Source organism: Capsella rubella, unplaced genomic scaffold, assembly GCF_000375325.1.
Source record: "Capsella rubella cultivar Monte Gargano unplaced genomic scaffold, Caprub1_0 scaffold_6, whole genome shotgun sequence".
NCBI classification, from domain to species: domain Eukaryota; kingdom Viridiplantae; phylum Streptophyta; class Magnoliopsida; order Brassicales; family Brassicaceae; genus Capsella; species Capsella rubella.
The window spans coordinates 7,510,654-7,530,732 of NW_006238918.1; the positions used below are offsets into that span (position 1 = coordinate 7,510,654).

At 31.9% G+C, this 20,079-nt stretch overlaps 4 protein-coding genes across 4 annotated transcripts; 2 read left to right on the plus strand and 2 right to left on the minus strand.

The window, feature by feature from the left end:
• Nucleotides 1-352: 352 nt before the first annotated feature.
• On the minus strand, nt 353-1,815 carry LOC17881992 (probable WRKY transcription factor 38). Its single transcript, XM_006286571.2, has 3 exons — nt 1,474-1,815; nt 1,109-1,231; nt 353-1,017 (listed from the first exon to the last, which is right to left on the minus strand). Exons 1-3 carry the CDS (start codon nt 1,746-1,748, stop codon nt 543-545), a joined length of 873 nt encoding a protein of 290 aa, XP_006286633.1. The 5' UTR covers nt 1,749-1,815; the 3' UTR covers nt 353-542.
• A 6,666-nt stretch (nt 1,816-8,481) lies between these two features.
• Nucleotides 8,482-9,166, plus strand: LOC17882098 (stress-response A/B barrel domain-containing protein At5g22580). The gene is made up of 2 exons (XM_006288875.2): nt 8,482-8,713; nt 8,807-9,166. The coding sequence occupies exons 1-2, from the start codon at nt 8,589-8,591 to the stop codon at nt 9,009-9,011; spliced, it is 330 nt and encodes a 109-aa protein (XP_006288937.1). The 5' UTR covers nt 8,482-8,588; the 3' UTR covers nt 9,012-9,166.
• A 746-nt stretch (nt 9,167-9,912) lies between these two features.
• On the plus strand, nt 9,913-11,623 carry LOC17881138 (FBD-associated F-box protein At5g22730). Its single transcript, XM_023781555.1, has 3 exons — nt 9,913-10,978; nt 11,073-11,213; nt 11,311-11,623. The coding sequence occupies exons 1-3, from the start codon at nt 10,001-10,003 to the stop codon at nt 11,590-11,592; spliced, it is 1,401 nt and encodes a 466-aa protein (XP_023637323.1). The 5' UTR covers nt 9,913-10,000; the 3' UTR covers nt 11,593-11,623.
• Nucleotides 11,624-11,737: 114 nt separating this feature from the next.
• On the minus strand, nt 11,738-14,450 carry LOC17884021 (probable 2-carboxy-D-arabinitol-1-phosphatase). The gene is made up of 9 exons (XM_006287553.2): nt 14,118-14,450; nt 13,774-13,879; nt 13,444-13,660; nt 13,228-13,346; nt 12,947-13,039; nt 12,709-12,774; nt 12,494-12,592; nt 12,265-12,372; nt 11,738-12,192 (listed from the first exon to the last, which is right to left on the minus strand). The coding sequence occupies exons 1-9, from the start codon at nt 14,417-14,419 to the stop codon at nt 11,833-11,835; spliced, it is 1,470 nt and encodes a 489-aa protein (XP_006287615.1). The 5' UTR covers nt 14,420-14,450; the 3' UTR covers nt 11,738-11,832.
• Nucleotides 14,451-20,079: the final 5,629 nt, after the last annotated feature.

A 20,079-nucleotide genomic window follows, 5' to 3' on the forward strand; every position in this document is an offset into this window, starting at 1 on the left:
AATGAAACGAAAATCGTTTTTTATCTTTGACATTTGTAACTTAGTATATACATTAATATTAGATATTCCAATAGTCGATCACAAATATAATTTTCTTTTCAACTCTATTTCTAATATCTCTCAAAGAACTTAGTTGTAATGGTAAATATAACCGAGAATTGTTCACAACATGAAACGAACCACTCAAGGTATATATGGTGTCGGTATATATAGGTCAATAGACGTTCACTTTGACCATCTATATAACTTGCTGCCTTTGGTTAATTTATTAACAAGTTAAACTAATGAAATTAGAGACAAGAAAAAAAGGAAAAAGTTAAAAACAAAATATTATTATGATCGGAATTTTCCATTATAACATTAATTCATGCTTGATGTTTCCTTTTGATTGGACGAGGCAAGGACAGCCAAAGAAAACAGTGTTCATTTGTACATAATATTCTACGCCTGCTCGACAAAACTATTCAACAACACAAATAGCCACAACTCTCAAATAAAACATTTTACAAAATAGTTAGCTGATAAAATCTTAGCACAATATCTCAAAAGTAAAACTGATCATAACGATCCCACGAGTCGAGATTGTCAAATAACAAATCTGGATCAAACTCAGCACTTTCACTGCCTGATGACGATGAAGGAGGGTAAGAACCTGATGGTGACGATAGAACATGTTGACAATCTTGGTCATTAATAGTACTGGTTGTCTCACGGTACTGATCCATGTTTTGTTCGCTGATGATGATATCTTCTTCATGCTTAACCGACAAGGAGAAACCATTTGAGGGGCTTTCCTTTTTGAGATCTTTCACTCCGAAATGGATCATTTGTGCACTTTTCGAATCATCTAGGGGTTCTTGAACGGAAGTAAAAATGGCATCAAGATTATGATTGGTTTTGCAAGTGTGGTGGCCAAAGTAAGTGGTTCGGTAAACCGGAGGGTTGTCTTTGATCTTTTGTTCATGCTTTCTTGCTCCACAGTTATGATCTATGTTGTAAGAACATCTATAGTAGCTCCTGTAACATCATCATACACCAAATTAGTATTGTATTAAGATAATTACGAACTAATTTTTGATTAGCTAGAGTAGTATATTTCTTATATTACCTTTGGTGCTCAGATTTTTTAATGCACTTTTGGCCATATTTCCTCCAAAGATAACCGTCGAAGTAAATCGGATCCGGTGAATCGTCTCTCCAGTTTGCACTTGAATTGGTATTATCAATCTTTCTGTAAAAATGAGTATTATCAAAATATTAGCATAAAATCAACATATACCAAAATTTTAGCTACTAATGGACCATTTGAATGCATCCGTGATTTATATTTTGAACACCATATATTCAGAAATACATGAGCTTTATTAACTTTGTCATTAAATATCTTCGAAAAAATAGAATTTCATAAGATGTTGTACTTTAATTTATGATTAAGAAAAAAAAAATATTCTTAAAATCTAACAAAGTGAATACCTTTTCTTAGATGGGCTGCCCTGTGGAGGAGGAAGAGGAGAAGAATCCCTTGAAGATAAAACAGAGAACTGATCATCTTCGGATTTCGGTTTATCGGATAAGATTGAAATGGCATTGGAGAAACAATCGACGATCGATTTAGCAAGTTCGTAACTTGAAACCGGTCCGGCCTCAGCCATTTTTGAATGGTCGAGCCGCCTCTTCAACGTCATGGCGCAGCTATGGCCATAAAGGATAGCTTTCACCGCCTTTTCGTGTGGAGAGTTCATTTCCATAGAGTAGAGTGATCTTGTGTGTGTCTTCTTGTCCCTGTTTTGTAGTTTTGTTTTGCTTTCTCAAGTCTCTTCTTCTCTCTGCTATTAATTTTGAACGGATAGGGAGATCAGAATTTATAGGAACAAGTTGTACATACACGTTACTAAATGACTTCACCAATTTGAGTTAATCAAATATAATTATACATACACTAGGGTATAGTTTAACAAGAAAATGAAAAACACTATAGTTTCCATTTCGGACATGTGCTACTAAAGCTTCACCTTCACCAATGGGTGTATCTATCTAAATAAAGGAGAGATAGATTAGGTGTTGACCTTAGCATATGATCTGTCATGTATAGGAAACATAATTCATTTTTATATATCTTTCCTCATTACGCGGCTCGCTTAATTATAAAGAATCTGTTTCTAATTATTGCATAAATTATCTCTTTTTGTTATTACACTAATTAATCTACGCGGTTCGCTTAATTATCACATAATTTTGTCTTTTTAACTAAATTTATTAGAACACATAATAAATTTTCCTTGAGTATATAAGACAGGAGGAATCTAACAGAAAGATGTGTTTCTTAATTATAAAATGTCAGAAAGATTAGAGAGACTTGTGAGCTAAACCCCAAATTATAGTCCTTCTGTTCTAATATAATTGATATCTTAAATAGTGATAAAGAGTTCTGTTAATTTTGCTTAATGTAACAAGATTCACAACTTAAGTATGATCATTGATTCATTTCCATAGTTTTCTAGTGAACATACTCCACTAGAATGTTGATCATTCGTGGATGGTCTTTAATGGTAATAATATCTAAGTTTCTAGAGTGTATTTTAGTTCACAATCAAAACAAAAAATGTCAATGTTTAGACCAGACAAAAGAAAACTATTAGGTACTACTGTACTAGATTATGTATTAGAAAGTAAGATCTGATGAAACGATTTTTTCAACGCTTTAAAGAGAGAAATAATTGCAATATATGTAGCTGGCGAGTGGCGACTAAATGCACCAACCAATGGAAACGGCATTAGTATCGTCGGATACATCGACGTCATCCCCATGACGTAGTCTCATCGAAGGTGCTGATTTCACCAGTCTGACGTGAGAACAAACTCACCAATCGCATATTTTATCACTATATTATATACTAACGACAACTAGTAGTCAACTATGCTGTACGTGAGATCAATTTGTTTGGCTACTCCGTCCATGTTTTATTTTAAAATCGATATATAGTAATATAAAACTTGAAATCTTATACTTACCGGTAATGAATTCACACCAATTCATGAAACGACTGACGAACAATAAATCACAAAAAAATTATAATGGTAAGTTTAGTTTTTTTTTGCCTAGCTAACCCTATCTTCTTCTCCGGGTGAATAATAATGTCAACTAAACTGATATATATCTACATAAAAGAATTTGTATATACATTAACTTTGGCATGTGATCACTTTGATCTGATCTGTGAAACTCGTTGCCCACATGTATTTTGTTCTTGTTATTAGCAAATTGTTAGGTTTTGTTGGGAATTGTTTATAGGTATACTATATTGAGAAAGGGGGGTCACATATGTATAAGTCAAGCAAAAGCTATGGGTCAAGTCATATTATTTTATGTGTATTGAGAGAGTAAATGTGAATGTGATCATGACTTCCATGACAATAATGCAGAGAACATTTTGTATTAGTTTAAAAAAATATATATTTATTGGCTAATTAAACTCAAGTAGTTGGAACGTAGCTTCCATGTCTTCTTTATTCTCACGACGACTTCATCCAAATTTTTTTTCCATTTTCAATAATCCAACAGAACTTAAAAACTTATCCCTAGATTGACTTCTTTTGGAGTATTATTATATCCAAGATATTTTATCTTTGGATTCGTGCTTCCAGCTTTGACGTACTTATATATTTCCTAGTATGGAAAAAGAAAACATCCATCGTGCTAGCTCGCGATCTAACATTTTGGGGGTAGCCAGCTAATAGGACCACTGGTAACACAATAATTAAGGCTCATCTACTTAACTTTATAGATATAGCCAATCCCATGTTAGATTTGGTAAACGTAACACAACATTTCTATACACTAAAGACAAGCTTTTGCTTTAACGACGTTCTTCTATATATAGGAAAGGACAAATTAGCAACAACTTTGGGACAAGATATATAATTTCCCGGTTTTTGATTATATAATATTATTAGACCAAGGTTATAAATTTTAAAGTAGATATAAAAAGGCCTTTTGAAATGCTTGAATTTTGTTATATCATCATTGATAGTCAACTTTGGCAAATGAGAAAACTTGGGGTTGATTGAAATCAAAACTATGGGGAGAATTAGTGGACTATAAGGTTTGCTTCAACAACTTTTTAATAGACTTGTAGAAAAACCACACGATCCAGCTGCCTTTTTCAACCACCATAATTTTGGATTTGTGTTATAAACTATATTCCACAAGAAACAAAACTTCATTTATATCAAGCTTGAGTTCATATTTCTAAACTAAAAGTAGTTCCGTTTAATTAGTCAATTTAGTTAGAATCTGATGACTGAAAGTTTTAAGTCATGTGTGTTCAAATATTACATTAACTATATGTTACAAAACAAAAATCGGCTATTTTTACCAAAATAAAAATAAAACGGCCATCGATTTTTTCTAAACCAAAATATGGTTTAAAAGACAAAATACTCCAAAACAAATACATACATATATATATATATATATATATATATATATATATATATATATATATATATAACTCGGATATCATTTTTTATCATTACCAAGATATAAATAAAGAATTAATTATTGATCTAGTCTATTAACACTTTAACAAATACAGTAGTATAAGTTAAAGATACAAGTCGCTATTATAATTTTGTTTGTCATGTTTTGCAGTAATATAATAAAAAAGATATCCGAAATGTTCTTGCTTCTCGGCTGAGTATTCAATTCTTAAAATTTTATTGTGATGACGTTGAAACCTTTGGTGATGGGACGGATTGGCCAATTACAGCTTTTTCACTAGATCCTTAGGAAAATTGTAATTAAGTCAAAGAGTCCTCCAACTTTTTTGTAATCAAGAGAAAAGAAAAAAGAGTTTCATGCAAAAATGTGGGAATTGCCAAGCCCTGGGCAAAATATTCATTAAATTCGCTTCGCTTCGATATTCGTTTTGATTCGATTCGAAAAATTCAAATATCTATAAGATATTGAACCAAAGCAAATATGAAAATGTAGTATTCGTAAAAACCGAAGCAAATAACAAATATTGATTTTTTTAGTGTCGAATATCCGCTTCGCTTCGTATATTTATATATATGTATAAATATAAATCTTTATATAATATATATTATATGTGTATTTATAGATTTGGGTATATATCTTATAGGGCTATTATTTAAATTATTATATTTTGGCCCTTTGGTTTTTTTTTTGCTAAATGTTATTTTTAAGCAAATAAAACTTTATTAGAAAAATCAAAATTAAAAATAAAATGTGAGAATTCTATGGACGGTAGTTACATTTCTTCTGATTTTGAAAATATGTCAAACAAGAACCTCCAATATCTCATATTTTGCACTTTATATTTATGTACGATATGTTTTTAGTTTAAAAAAAAATAGATGGGTCGAAGCGAATCGTAGCAAGTAATTCGCAAATATTACGAAAAATATTCGAAGTTCCGAATACTCGAAAATTTACAAATCGAAGCAAATAGCAAAATCAACTATTCGGTCGAGGCGAAGCAAATCACAAATATCACAAATTTTCCGAATATTCGCTTCGTGCCCAGGGCTAATTGCCAGCTCTATAAACCAAAGTAGACAAAAAAAAAAAAAAACATGTTATAAAATGATTGTTTTTTATATGGGCTAGAAAGGATTAGGTGTCACATTACAAATGAAAATAAGTAAAAGCTAGCCCAACAAAATATAAAAGCCTATTAGTTCATTGGCATCGAACACTCTGATCAGTCCAGCAAGGATGTCTAGCACAGTTGCACCTAGATCTAATTGATCATCAAACTGTTTTGAACGCCAAATTAATGAACATATATGGTACAAAAATTCATGACAACAATGTGCTTTATTTTTTCTATCTTTAGCATATTAACACATGCATGGTTAAACACGCAAAATTTTAACCGATGAAAATTAGTTGGGGGAGTTTTATACATACAAATAAAATGCCAAAAATCTATGAATTGTAAGCACATAGTACTGAAGGCTCTTTCCAAATTCATCTATTGACATTTCACAACGCTCACCTAAGCAATTCACAAAGTGAAACTACGAGATTGTGATTAAAATGTGATAATTTTAAATCTTACGTATAAGAAAATGTATTTTAAGAAGGAGAAATTTTCTAATCAAACATCCCATTTGAAACCTCCTCCTCCATACTTTCTCAAAAAAAAAAAGTACCAATAATGTTAGGCGCCAACGGGTCGATATAATGTCATTTTCAGTGGGAATTGATTTTAAGAGCATGGCCACATGCAACTCTAATCATATCTTTAAGAGAGAAATAATGAAGAAAATAAAAATTGATGGGTCCAAGTTTCATGTGACTTGAGAAGAAGAAAAACCGCAAGAAGGATATGTCCTAGCCAAAAAAAAATGTATAAAAAAAAATGGTATGGCTGAATCAAACTTTATTGTAAAAAAGGGTTCACAAAAGATGTTGAGCTGACATAAATCCATGCACCATGTTTCCCTTTCCATCGGATTTTCGATTGCTCTCAGATCTTGTTCCCAAAAAAGAAAAGATACTCATTCCTTTTCTTAAGTTTGAGTGATTTTCATATTCAAATCCTCTATGTGATATCATAATAGAAATTAATTACCAAGTCAACCGAATCCAATCCACCTTGGTGTGGTTTCGGTTTGGTTCATTTTTTATTTTACATCTGACTGAAATAAATTATACATTTGTTGCTCGAATATATATTAACCAATCCATAATCTACTTAGCATAATTTTGGTTGGATATGGGTTTTTTTTTTTCCCTGTTGCCAACATTCTCAGTTTTGGTTAAAATCAAAATTAAGCATTTTTCCCCTATGAATCCCACGGGCCAAATTTTATTTATGTTCTTAATTATTAATGGCTTTCTAAAACCATACAAGCTTGCCATACAAAATTGAGATATTTTCTATTTAAATTCAAATATCTCACATCAAGTATGATAAGCTAGAGATATTTGGGCAATATATAAAACATATAACAACTTTCAGTTCGTCAACAAGATTTGAGATGGGTTAAACCAAAATACTGATATGATATAAGAGTTCATGATTGATCCAACATATGATTTTCTGCACTAAAATCAGTTTTCATCTATGTAATTTGTATAAGTGGCTCGTCTCATTGTAATATATTCAAGATGTTATGTTTAGATCGTTTCTATTAGATTTTTTTATCACCCACATTTCGAAAGGAGCTATATTAGAGTCCAAAATATTTTACATCGATTAGAATTAAAAAAAAAAATGAACAAAAGATGTGACAACCCTCGATTCTTTGAACAAGCTAATAATATCTGCATACATTGTTTCTACAACTGGTATATTTTCCATTCAAAGTTGATCAAATACATGCATCTATATAAATGGAGAAATTTACAAAACAGAAAGAAAATAATATATACATGTGTGGACTTGTGGTTATCTTCGGTTATCGTGGGTATGCCCTGACGGAATCATTTCTCGACATCAGAAACATACTGATCATACTTCAATAGAAATAAATAAATCAAAACACCTCCCTGACCGTGACCTAATATTCATGTCGCCATTATAGCTTTAATACGTTTCCAAATAAAAATAACAATACATGGCCACTGAGACAACGATGGAACCAACTCTAATACGCGCTAACTTTTTGTCAATGTCGATGAAGAAGAGTTTAAGTGGTTTTATTAACATGTACATATATTGTTTTTCTTACTAGCTAACGGTAAGATAGAGTTTAATTACGTCAAGATTATTCGATTGGGAAAATCAAAAGTTTTTTTGAATCAGTCTTTAAGGAAAAAAATGATTTTCTTGGTAACCTTATTATATCACTCACCTCACACATAAACTAAACATCGCTAACGAATATTAAGTGTTGAGAAAACAAAAGATGCTTCTGAACAAAATATATATTTTTTTTAATCGCGATTCATGGTTGAAGTATCCAAGGATATTTATCTATTAGTCTTTTTGTCCAAAAACAAAAATATATATATGTAATTAGAGACATGAAGAGGTACAGAGAATGTATAAACAATTATCTATATATATATAACCAAAACATTTATTTAAATTTGCTAGAAAAAAGATAAGAAAAATAATATAAGATCGTACTAGATTTCGTGTGGTACGCCCTAGCATCACAAAGCTACACAAGTTATCTTCATTTGGTGAATGCGAACAAAGACATCGAAACCCACTTATCGTCAAAAAGACAAAAAACTATTCAAAACCTAAAAATTCGGACGAGAAATTCGAAATACAAATTATAACCTGACAAAACATGCAAGTTGTCCAAAAAAAAAACAAATGAAAACCAAACAAAGAAAAAAATTGTGTAAATTCAGAGACAAATAGTCATATAGGTAATGTCAGAAAGCAGACAGAATCACAGAAGATTTGTACATTGAAATCAAGCACCGCAAAGAAAGCACTATTATTGTTCACACACATGTGTACAGAGACACACACACACGTACATGTTTGTTCACACGTGCACACTTACATAGACATCTCTCCACCTCTATATAAAGAAATGCCTCAACATGATCAGTGTATATGTAAGTGAGTAGTGAAGGCTTAGCTAGGTAATTCTTAATGGCAACTTCAGGGTTTAAGCATTTGGTGGTTGTCAAGTTTAAGGAAGATACAAAGGTTGATGAGATCTTGAAGGGCTTGGAGAATCTTGTCTCTCAGATCGATACTGTCAAGTCCTTTGAATGGTTCGTAACTCTTAACTTGTTTTGCTTTTGCTCAATAATTTTTTGGATTTGTTTTACTAATGACCGTACGATTTGATTATATATAATATATAGGGGTGAAGATAAAGAGAGTCACGAGATGCTTAGACAAGGATTCACACACGCATTCTCTATGAACTTTGAGAACAAAGATGGTTACGTTGCATTCACTAGCCATCCTCTTCATGTAGAATTCTCAGCCGCTTTCACCGCCGTCATCGACAAGATCGTGGTCTTGGATTTCCCGGTGGCCGCCGTCAAATCTTCCGTTGCTGTGTAAAAGACCTTGATAATCTTGTGATATGATCATGTCGAACTTTGTTTCCTTAATGTAAACGAGGGTTGATTATGTATAACTCGGTTGGTTTAAAGTATGTTTTTTTTTTTTTTGATTTGTTTGTTTTCGATTTGCGATGGTAAAAGAATCTTTGTTTTGTTGGAAACTTGCAAGTTTATGATATTTCTTCAATAAGTGCGTAATTATTAAGTAGAAATTTTTTTTAATATAATGTCTTTCATGTGACTATGTGAGTAATAATCTATTTTTAATAATTACAAAATACAAAACTTACATCACAAAATTTTCTAAATCCTTTAAAAATCCACTCTCATTTTGTTATTTTAAAAATATACTTTTTTATATTTCTATTAAAATACACACAAGAATTCAAAGATACTACATCTGTTTCTAAAAGATAATTTTCTAGATTTTCCACATATATTAAAAAAATATCTAAAAGTTGATGATAATTTTATTATTTTTGTGATTTATAGTTTTTTAACAGTTTAAACCAATAATATTTAGTTATTTACTTTAAAATCTGCAAATTTTAATTAATAATATATTAAGAACTTAAACAATTATCTTTTCAAAACAAATTTTATCTTGGGAGTATTTTTTTTTTTTTTTGGGTCAAATCTTGGGAGTATAAAACTGTGTATGTGTATGTGTATGTGTATGTGTATGTGTATGTGTATGTAGATGTACTGTACAGTCGTAACTCGTAACCACGAGGGAAATTATCAACAATTAAAATATAAGGTTAAAACGATGGAGTAACTGGGCCTTTTTGGCCCAATTGGCATAAACCCTAATAATAGCACTCTCTCATCGTTGTTTTTTGAGAAATGGTCACGTTATCTTTAGTCTCCGTCTCTTCACGTCACACACAACACCTGAAACCCCATAATAATGGTGATTTGATTTCACTTCGCTGCTACTAAAAATCCAGATTCGAGATTGTCTCTGCAAAAATCTTCGGCTCAATTATGATGAAGGAAAGGAAAACGAAACGAAGATGCGTAAAAAGATCTGGTGGTGCAGTTTTCTCAAGTGCAAGAGAGGATTTGATAAGCACATTACCCGACGCTTTGATATCTCAGATACTCTTGTATCTCCCGACAAAGGAGGCTGTTAGGACTAGTGTTTTGTCCAGTAGGTGGAAAAGTGTCTGGCTTTTGATTCCCAAATTGGATTTGGACTCTAAACAGTTCCCAGATCACAATGCCTTTATGGGTTTTATGGAAAAGTTCATAGATATCTCTAGGGAACACAAGTCATGCTTGCACAAGCTCAAGCTAAGGGTTCATCAAAATGGGAGTGATCAGTCTTGTGTCACGCCCTGGATAGACTTTGTGGCAAGGCGTAAACTTAAGCATCTTGATGTTGAGTGTCTTTCTGTGAAGCGTGATCAGTATCTTGAAGTGATACCCTTAAGTCTTTATATATGTGATACACTTGTTTACCTAAGAATTCATGGCGTATCCTTTGGTTTGTTTGAGTCTATTTCATTACCTCGTCTCAAAACTATGTGCTTGGAACAAAATGCATATGCCAGTGAGAAGGTTCTGGAGTCGCTTATCTCATCTTGCCCTGTTCTTGAAGATTTGACCATTGTTAGAAGGACACATGATAATGTGAAAGTTTTACGGGTTCACTCTCAGACACTAACTTGTCTCAGTGTAGGCTTTGATAGTGGTGAGAGTGATGAGGCAATGCATAGCTATTCCAAAGGAGAAACAAGGCTTTGGATTGATGCCCCTAGGCTCAAGTATCTGTATCTCGAAAATGAAGTATCGAAGAGTAAAGTCATAAGCAATACGGGTTCCTTAGTTAAGGTCAGTTTTGTTGACTCATGTTCGTATCCTTCTGATGAGTTCGCCGTATCAAAGCAACAAATTGTTCGTGACTTCTTCACTGCTATATCGAGAGTTAAGGATGTGACCTTCTCTAAAAGTATAATGAAGGTATGTGTCTACTATATATTTATCTACATCATGCTGTTTCACGACACTTAGCTCACCCATAGACTTCTCTTAATTTGTTTTTTATGCAAAGCAGTTAATCTGGGCCTACTTGCAAGTACAACCATTGCCCTGGTTTTGCAACATGTCCTGTTTGGAAGCAGAGTTTTCTCGCTCCGATGTGAATATCCTGTCAACCTTTCTTGAAAGATGTCCAAATCTAACATCCATCGTCTTGGTGATAATTACTTGCACCAACCTAGAGTTGTGACATTAATAAGAAATTTGTTATCAAACTCATCTTTTTAACTTATTAATCTTATTTTATCTTGTAGGATTTAACTCATTGTACTACGTATCAGGATTCCATAAGTTTCTCGCGCTTGCCTCAGTGTTTGTTGTCATCCCTCGAGATTGTAGAGATAAAAAGCAGATTCACGGGGAGGAGTGTTGAAATTAAAGTGGCAAGGTACTTTGTAGAGAACTCGTTAGTTCTCAAGAAACTTGTTGTGCACTTGAGCGATTCCATGCAAAAACGAAGTTTGGTTCACTTAAGGGATCTCCTTGCATTGCCTAGGCCATCTAACTGTCAAATCGTATATGTAGTTGACAGTTAGAAAGACTTTTTAGTTTTAGGTGTGTCTATCTATGATCAGACCGAGACTATCGTTCCTACATATTAGACTTTGGATTTTTGATTTTGCTGGATTCTGTTTATGATGTATTGTATTTGTATATTACTCTGGAGTCTGGACACAGCTCTCAGATAATGTCATAGGATTACAAACTATAATTCATGCAAAATTTTGCTACAAATATCGTTACCGTAATTTTTATCGGGTTTAAGACAAGATTCTTCAGGTAAGTCTTGTGATGGGGATGCACCATCTTCCAAGATGAGCGGTGTAGTTTGTGCAACGGATTACTCCTCTTTTGCTAGGACCATCCGGGAAATCTATTACACTGATACTACCTGCGTCTAGGTGGAACAACCCGAGCCCTTCTTTAGTGAGGTTAAGGCATTGTGCTATGAGCGATATGTGAGATATTGGAGAACCAACCACCACCATGGTGTCTCCTGGGTTTGCCTCCTCGTCCGACAGTTCGTCTAAGAGTGATTCCCATGCTTTCTCGGATCTGTTCCATAGAGCTGACACTGCTTCTTCGTCTAACTGACTTAGCCAACCAGGTTGGATTGATGCAATCACATCGTTATCCTGCAGAATTGAGGGGTCAAAACGATCAAATCAGTCTTCACTTTACTTCTGCATCAGGATAAGTAATCTTGCCTGATTGGATTTGTGAAGAACACCCTCAACATTGAGCTCATTCATTTGTTTCGTTTTCACGTAGCGAGGCACACTATCTACACCCAAACAACCCGCAGCTTCTTGTACCTATCAACTTTTCAAACTGTTAAATAGAAATGAAACAAGATTTCGAAGAAACAGATTTCTTCTAGTCTTCAGTTTGTTAAGAAAAATGAAGCTAGGTAGATAGCGATTTTATATAACTTACCCGGGATATTGCTGCAGCAGTCTCAATGGAGGCTGTTTCAGGGCTGCAAACTATTGAACTAACCCTCAGATCAAGAAGAAGCTCCGCGATTTTCTGTGACTGCAATAATCAACAACAAGTAAGCATTTTTGAGGAGTAACTAAATGCAGGATTTAAGAACAATTTTACAGTTGTTATCTTACAATTGTCCTTCAAAAAATTCATGTGTATGTTACCTGTATCACACCAAGCATCTTCATTGGTTGATCATTAGTGGCTGCTTGGTTAGTAACTGCAGAGACCTGAATGTTGAAAAACGAAGAAAATTCGATAAAATTTGACATAAACTGTCCTAACTTTTCTTATCTCAGAAAATTAGTGTAAATAGCGATACACCTTCCACACGCATTCATGGAGTTAATTCTAAAGTTGAACTAAGAGATCCATTAAGCAACGTAACTCATACAACTATACCTCATTATTCCCCTGACCATGGCAGACAAGTATGATCTGCTTACTAGCTGTCCGGCCACCAGAACTTCCACCAGCTAGAGGCGAATTAGGTGTCTGCATTATTACTACAAAGACAGTAAGCAGAATTTTGACTACCTCTAACATTTTAAACCCAACTCCAGAATCTTACAGGACAACCAAAAAGGTACATATAACTAAGATAATTATGAATTATGAGTTAAAGTCAAAGCCAGACATATCTTTTATTAGAAAAAAGGGTTAGCTGCAATTCCGCAGTTTACCTGATTTAGTCGATTAAGACATACGTGAGGCGATCCACCGTCAGCTCTTGGTGTGAAGTCCAGTACGCTTACACCGCAATTGCTCTGCAACAAACTCCTAAAATATTCTGTTCCCAGACCTGTCATATCAACCAAAGACGGCAGACGTACAGAAAAAACTTAACAGAGAAATGAAAAATCGGCTAGCCGTTGAAAAAAAAGAAAAAGAAGAGTTACCAATCGCTGTTGCCACAAGAGCCTGATTAACAGCATTATGAGCAACAACAAGAACAGACTTGCTCTCGTGAGCAAGAATACCAGGCCAACAGCCTCTAGCACGTGACCATAACTCTCTTACTGGATAGTGGCCATCAATGCAGAAGTTTGCCGGATCTTCTTGCCATTCCTTAAACGCTTCACCAAACTTTTCTTTCCCTTCTTTCTTAAGTAGACCCTAGTATATAACGATCAACTAGAACAAGAGTTAAGAACCTATATGTGAAAACAATGACTAATCTATGAAAAACCAATATGTCCCCATCACATCACATTCACAGCTAAACTTACTTGAAAAGAGTAAAGATCAATTTCTCTGAGTTCGTAGTCGAAAATCATCTCACTTTCTCGACTTCCCCATATGATCTCAGCTGTTTTCTTTGATCTCTTCAATGGACTGAACACACAATGTATAACAAATTTAGCAAATTTACAACAAGGCTTTAACAACAAAAATCTCCATTACAAAGAACAAGAACGCATATATAGTATAATCAGCTAGTATCAACACGAAAAATGTAGTGAATACTGAATCATCTAAACTTTACGAATTTAATCGATTCAATCTATAAATTCCAAAATCCAAGTTACTAGATTTCAAAACCGATTTAATAGACCCTAGGAAATGGCAATACCTGGTGAAGCAGACATCGAAGGAGTCGCCGGCGAGCATCTGACGAGAAATATCGGCCTGAGTCTCGCCTTTCTTCGTCAAAACGGAGAAATCAGAGCTTCCTTGAATCCTCCCTTCTTCATTCCACGTGCTCTGTCCATGTCTCACGAGAACCACTCGCTTCGGCGTCTTCGCGGTGTCTTGATCTTGTAGGCTCAATGATGATCGAATCCAGAAGCGGCGGCGAGTCAAATTTGGCCGGCGGGTTTGGTGGAGGAGACTCCGATTGGGTGAAATCGGACTAGTGAGTGGTAGAGAAATCATTTTATTTAATTTTCTCTTTTTATTTTTTTTAGTTTCGAGAAATTAGAATTGAGTTTTTTCAGTTGATATTGATATCTTTATTTAGCGGGAAGTTCGATTTTTTTTATCAGGCTTCTCTGTCGTATTTGGGCCGTTCAGGTCCGGCCCAATAGTCCCATTTGTTTTTTAATCAAGCTTCTTTGAAAATCTTAAGGTTAAATTTGACCTTAAGGTTAAATTTGAGAGAACAATATCCCTACAAGTTTTTATGTAAATTACCAAAATAAAATTAAAATTATTATCAAATGGTTTAAGAAATTCACATGGAATTTTGATAAATAATATGCTGTTTAATCATATAGTACCCAATCATATTTAATATGAAGAAAAAAAAATCCACAGTTTTGCATGAATTCGAAATATATTTCTTTCAGGACGGGTAATTTCCTTTCTATATGATTTTTCTCGGGAATTATTCCTAAATATGTTTCACAATTTGAAAATGTAGCAAATAAACCCTAATAACTAACAATTAAAAATAAAAAATGTATATAAAAATAAACAATGAATAAAACTTTTTAAAGAACGACCGAGAAACCTCAATTGCATCAAGATTTAAATCTAACTCATGAACACTTGTTAATGATTCAGGTTTTTTTTTGCTGTAATGTTTTTGTAAGATTAGTTTTATATAAATTTTTAGGTTAGATCCCTTTTTCGTGAAGTTTAAACGGTTATTTAGCAAACGCAAATTACTTTAATTTATTAATGTTGCCAAATTTTTGATAGTTTTCTGAATAAACAAAAAAAAATGATTGGTCACTGTTTGCATTGATCAACATCCAAATAAGCAACTAAATGTGTGGTCTATGGAAATGAACAGGTCTGTTATCAACTTAATTAGTACTAACTAAGTTTGTCATTTCTGGTGAGTACAAAGGAAACGAAAACATCCTTTGGCCAACCAAAAAAATACAACATTTTTCATGTTAGTAGCAATAATGGTACGTACGTCGACAATTTTACCGTTCCACATAATACAAAACAAATCTTGTAGTTGTAGTTGTATATACCATCGGAGATACTCGGGTAAAGGTCAAAAGAGAGCTAGAACCAAAACGAAACAATTGAAAATAGTAAGGTTCACGTGCCGTATATATTAGTGGGTACTTTGGTTACTTTATTCACTATGCAAAGACGTAGAACCTTCAGTATATACTAACGTGAACATGTAACACGTGCATCTTCTAAGTAAATATGAAGTCAATTTTGTCAACAAAGACAAAGAAAGTCAAAAGTACTAATTAATACTTATATGATAATTCTTTTCACTGGTTTGGTCTTGGTTTGATTTGTTTACTACGTTTGGAAAAAATTCTTACCAGTTTAAGTAATTAACTATGACTCTTTTTTTTTCTTTGTTTGAAAAAGCTTTTCAGATGTTTGTTTTCTTACTTTGGTTCTCTCTGGTTTGCTACGTGGTGATTTTTTTTTTGTTTTTTGGTTAAAAGGCTTGTGGTGAAGAAAAATGTTAACCGCAGATGACTTTGAAGAAAAAATGTCAGAAAAATGAAAAACTCTTTTCAAAGTAAAATGTCAAAAGAACGAATGGGTTGTTTGGTTTGAAACCAACGTCAACCTTAAACCTAATGGTATGCGAAAGGCAATAGTGAAAATTTGAAATCAAAGCTACCTTAGTTCTTCCATTTTGGAGATTAATAAATGAAACTTTTATAATATATATTTCGTGAAACTGAAATTTTCTTATCAATTGATAAGTTAGCTAGAGTCTAACCAACTCTGTGTTTTGTTCACTCAGGTCATCGTGTTATGTTAACGTTAGGAAAATAAATTGTACGTAAAGGTTTGAGAACCACTAGATCTGATTAGTGACAACAAACATAATTCTCTCTTTTTGTGCCAACTTTTAGTTATATATGTGTTTTGTTCGCAAACTAATACTTACCATTTTGCTAATTAATTTCAGTATTTGGTGGGATTTAGAAAGAGGTTTAAGTCGTCCTATTAGGACTGTAAATAAAAAACAAGAGAGTCGCCAATCATATTTGAAATTACAAAGTTAAAAATTAACAGACTTCATTTAAACGCTAAAATCAAGAGTCAAGAGAGATGAAAAGAAATGTAGAAAGAATCAATTCAACAAGCTTAGGTACATACAAATGTTAGATAGTCCCACTTGGGATTTCACCAACTTTGCCATATTAAACCTTTACAATATATATGAATTTTAAAAGTTTTTCAACAACCCCATCGATGAATTTTTTTACGGCCAACGATCGCTTGTTGATTGTTTTATTATGTTATAAAAACAAATATTAGTTTTTAATTTATCATGAATATATATATATACTAGTCAGTTGCTCGCGGCGCGAGAATTTTATTACTTTGTTTATGAGTAATTGATTCGTGTTTTATTTCGTACTTCTTTTCTCCACTACAACATATTTTTATTTTCTATCTCATGTTATGTTTGTATAGAAAATCTATTTTATTTTAGTTTCGATAGTAGTTGAGAAATTAAGTGTCTATAATATAAATCGATGTGTAAGCATAAACAGAAGTGTTATGGAGAGTTGTAGAAAAATGTGTTATTAAGGCTCCCACCAAATATAGATCTTGATGATTATTGTGGGTCCTTTTAATATGTTAGTCCAAAAATTGAGAATGATTTGTGGATTTTGCGCGGATTGTTGTATTTTTTATTTATTGATTTGGCGATCTCTTGTTTATTATCTATTTATTTTGGTTTGTTATGTTTTTGTTTGTTATTTTTATTTGTTATTTATTGTATATTGTATTTGTTATTGTTATTTAACATACATATTAGTATAATCTACTTTATACTAATTTAACATATTTATTTTATTATAATTATTATCTGAAAGGACTTTTCATTTTTTTTTTTTGAAAAAACTTGTTTACATGTGTATAAATCTTTAACTTAAATGATAAAATGGTATAAATAAAATATTAAAATTAAATAGTAAAATGATGTGGATGATGTTTGAAAGGACTTTTCATATTTCTTTTTGAAAAACTTGTTCACATGTGTATAAATATTTAGATTAAAAAATAAAATGATATAAATAAATTATTAAAATTAAATAATAAAATGATGTGGATGATGATTAGGATGATGAGGTGGCTTAAGGAGAAGAGAGCAAAGTTAACTTTATATATATAGATATGCGTGTTTCTTTCTTCAAAACGAAGAAAAAAAAAATAAAACCATATTAATTAGAAGCTGGACATCACTTTTGAAACCTGAGGTCACACCTATCTTTAACTTTAACTAAGAGAAGAAACAAATATGACACAAATATTACATAATCGTGGCATATATATTGGAGCTGTTGTTAGTTGTTAAGTTGTTAGTGGTGGTGCTTCTTTTATATATCCTGCATTCCTAATAATTTATTATACATAAAAACTATTTTGGTATATTTAGCACATAATCTTTTTGCTAGTATCAGAATGTTTTGGTTTCGTTTAGCACATAAACTTTTGTTAGCTACCATCACTTCTAGAGAATCTCTTCCTTTTCTCTCATAATTGATAAGGTAAAATTGGTAAATGGCTTAATCAATTAGTAAAGAAGTATGGTGTGCAATCAATATACATTCAATTAGAGTTAGGGATATAAATTATAGATCCTAGGATAATCTCCATCCACCAAATATGTCTCATTAGACTTTTTGTACGTATGTCTATGTGTTTTCATGTGAGAAAACACTAAATTAGATACATACCTACAAAAATGTCTCTCAAGTTCTTTGTGTGTCTATGGTTGTTCGGGTTGGGCCAGTTTACTAGGTTTCCTTCGATGGTGCGTACAGATCAGGTTTGTTCTGATTTCTGAAGCTGGTATTAATTCTAGCTTCTTATGGAAAAACCCATGTTATGTTTTTAAATTTTTTTGTAGCCATACATTTATTAATTTATTGTTAGAGCGATCACTAATTATATGTCAAAACTAAAGTGATTAATATGCGTAAAGATGAAAAACAAAATATAAGGGAATAAATATTTTTTTAAGATATATATCTATTATAACATTTTTGAAGTACAATTTTTTGGCCACTTTTATTTAAAATTTTATCCCACCAAATGCCCTCCACATTTTGTTAATCAAGGTTATCTCATTAAGGTTAATTGTGTCATTAGTGAAGTCGGGTCGGTTTGTTTTAACAATTTACTACCCGATTGCAAAAACCGGATCCTATATTGATGCTACAATTTATTGCAAAAATCGGATCTTATATTGGTCCTATATTAATGCTACAATTTATTACAAACGGAACATTAATTGTGTCATTAGTGTTAATGTTATTATTATTTTTTGGTTGTCTCAAATTGTTTTTTTTTCTGGACAAAAGGTCGTTCCATATTGTTAAAACCAGGAAAAAGGAAAATTACAAAAGTAAACAACATATACACTACGATGAAATGCATAAGAGTTTTTTTTTTTTTCAACCAAAAAAAAAATGCATAAGAGACCCTTTCGAAGTCCTTTCCAAAATAAATTGAAACCCTTTCGAAGTACATAATTATCATTTTTCCTAATTTTTTAATTATCTTTTTTTGTCAACTTTTATATTATTGTTTCTCAAATTTATGTGTTTTCTCTTTTAAGAAAATTATATTTTAACAACCATTCTTATGTATTTCAACTTCATGTTTATTAGAGTATCCAAACAATTAATAATAAGATAAATATCCTCAAATAGCACCAAAATATGTTTTATATACCGTTATACTTTAACAACCATTCTTATGCATTTCATCAGAACTTCGTGTTTATTAGAGTATCCAAACAATTAATAATAAGATAAATACCCTAAATAGCACCAAAATATTTTTTGTAAAACTTTGTAAACCTTTTAAAAACTTTATAAAACTTTTTAAACCTTTTAAAAACTTTATAAATGACGTTTAGAACCTTTTAAAACCTTACAAATATTTGGATTTAGTCTTCCAGTAGTAATGATGATCTTGATGTACCTTATCAAGCATATAAAAGTTTATAATTTTTCATATTTGAAAATGGGTATTTTGTGAAAATGGATAGAAAAGAAGAGTATTTTTAAAAAATGGTACACCAAAAGGGGTATTTTTCAAAAATTATCTTAAAAGTATTATAAACATTAATCTTATAAAAAATGCAAAATATGACGGGATGGGGTTATATGGTACACCACGGGTCAACAGTACACCACGGGGTTATAAACATTAATTTAAATAAAAAATTAAGAATATAGTATCACTTTTTATTTGAAAATGTATTAAAAATTATTAAAATTTGATACAAGATGACAACTTTTACTGCTTGGTAGTTACTAAACAAATGTATTTCGTTTTTATAAATTTTAATATCGTACTCAATTATTTTATAAAACAAAATCAAAAAATTTATATATACAAAAGTAAAAAAAAAAAATCTCATGGTGTACCATGGGGTAAATCCTATTAATGAGTAACTTTGATTTAATAATTACAAAACAACATTATATTATGGCATTTGGAGATTTTTCAAGCATATATACCAAATCTTATTGAGCAATATAAATGATGAATCAAAATATAATATTTATTTGAGCAAATATTAGTTTAATCTATTGTACATTTAAAAAAAAATACGCATACTTATAGTTTTTTTTTTC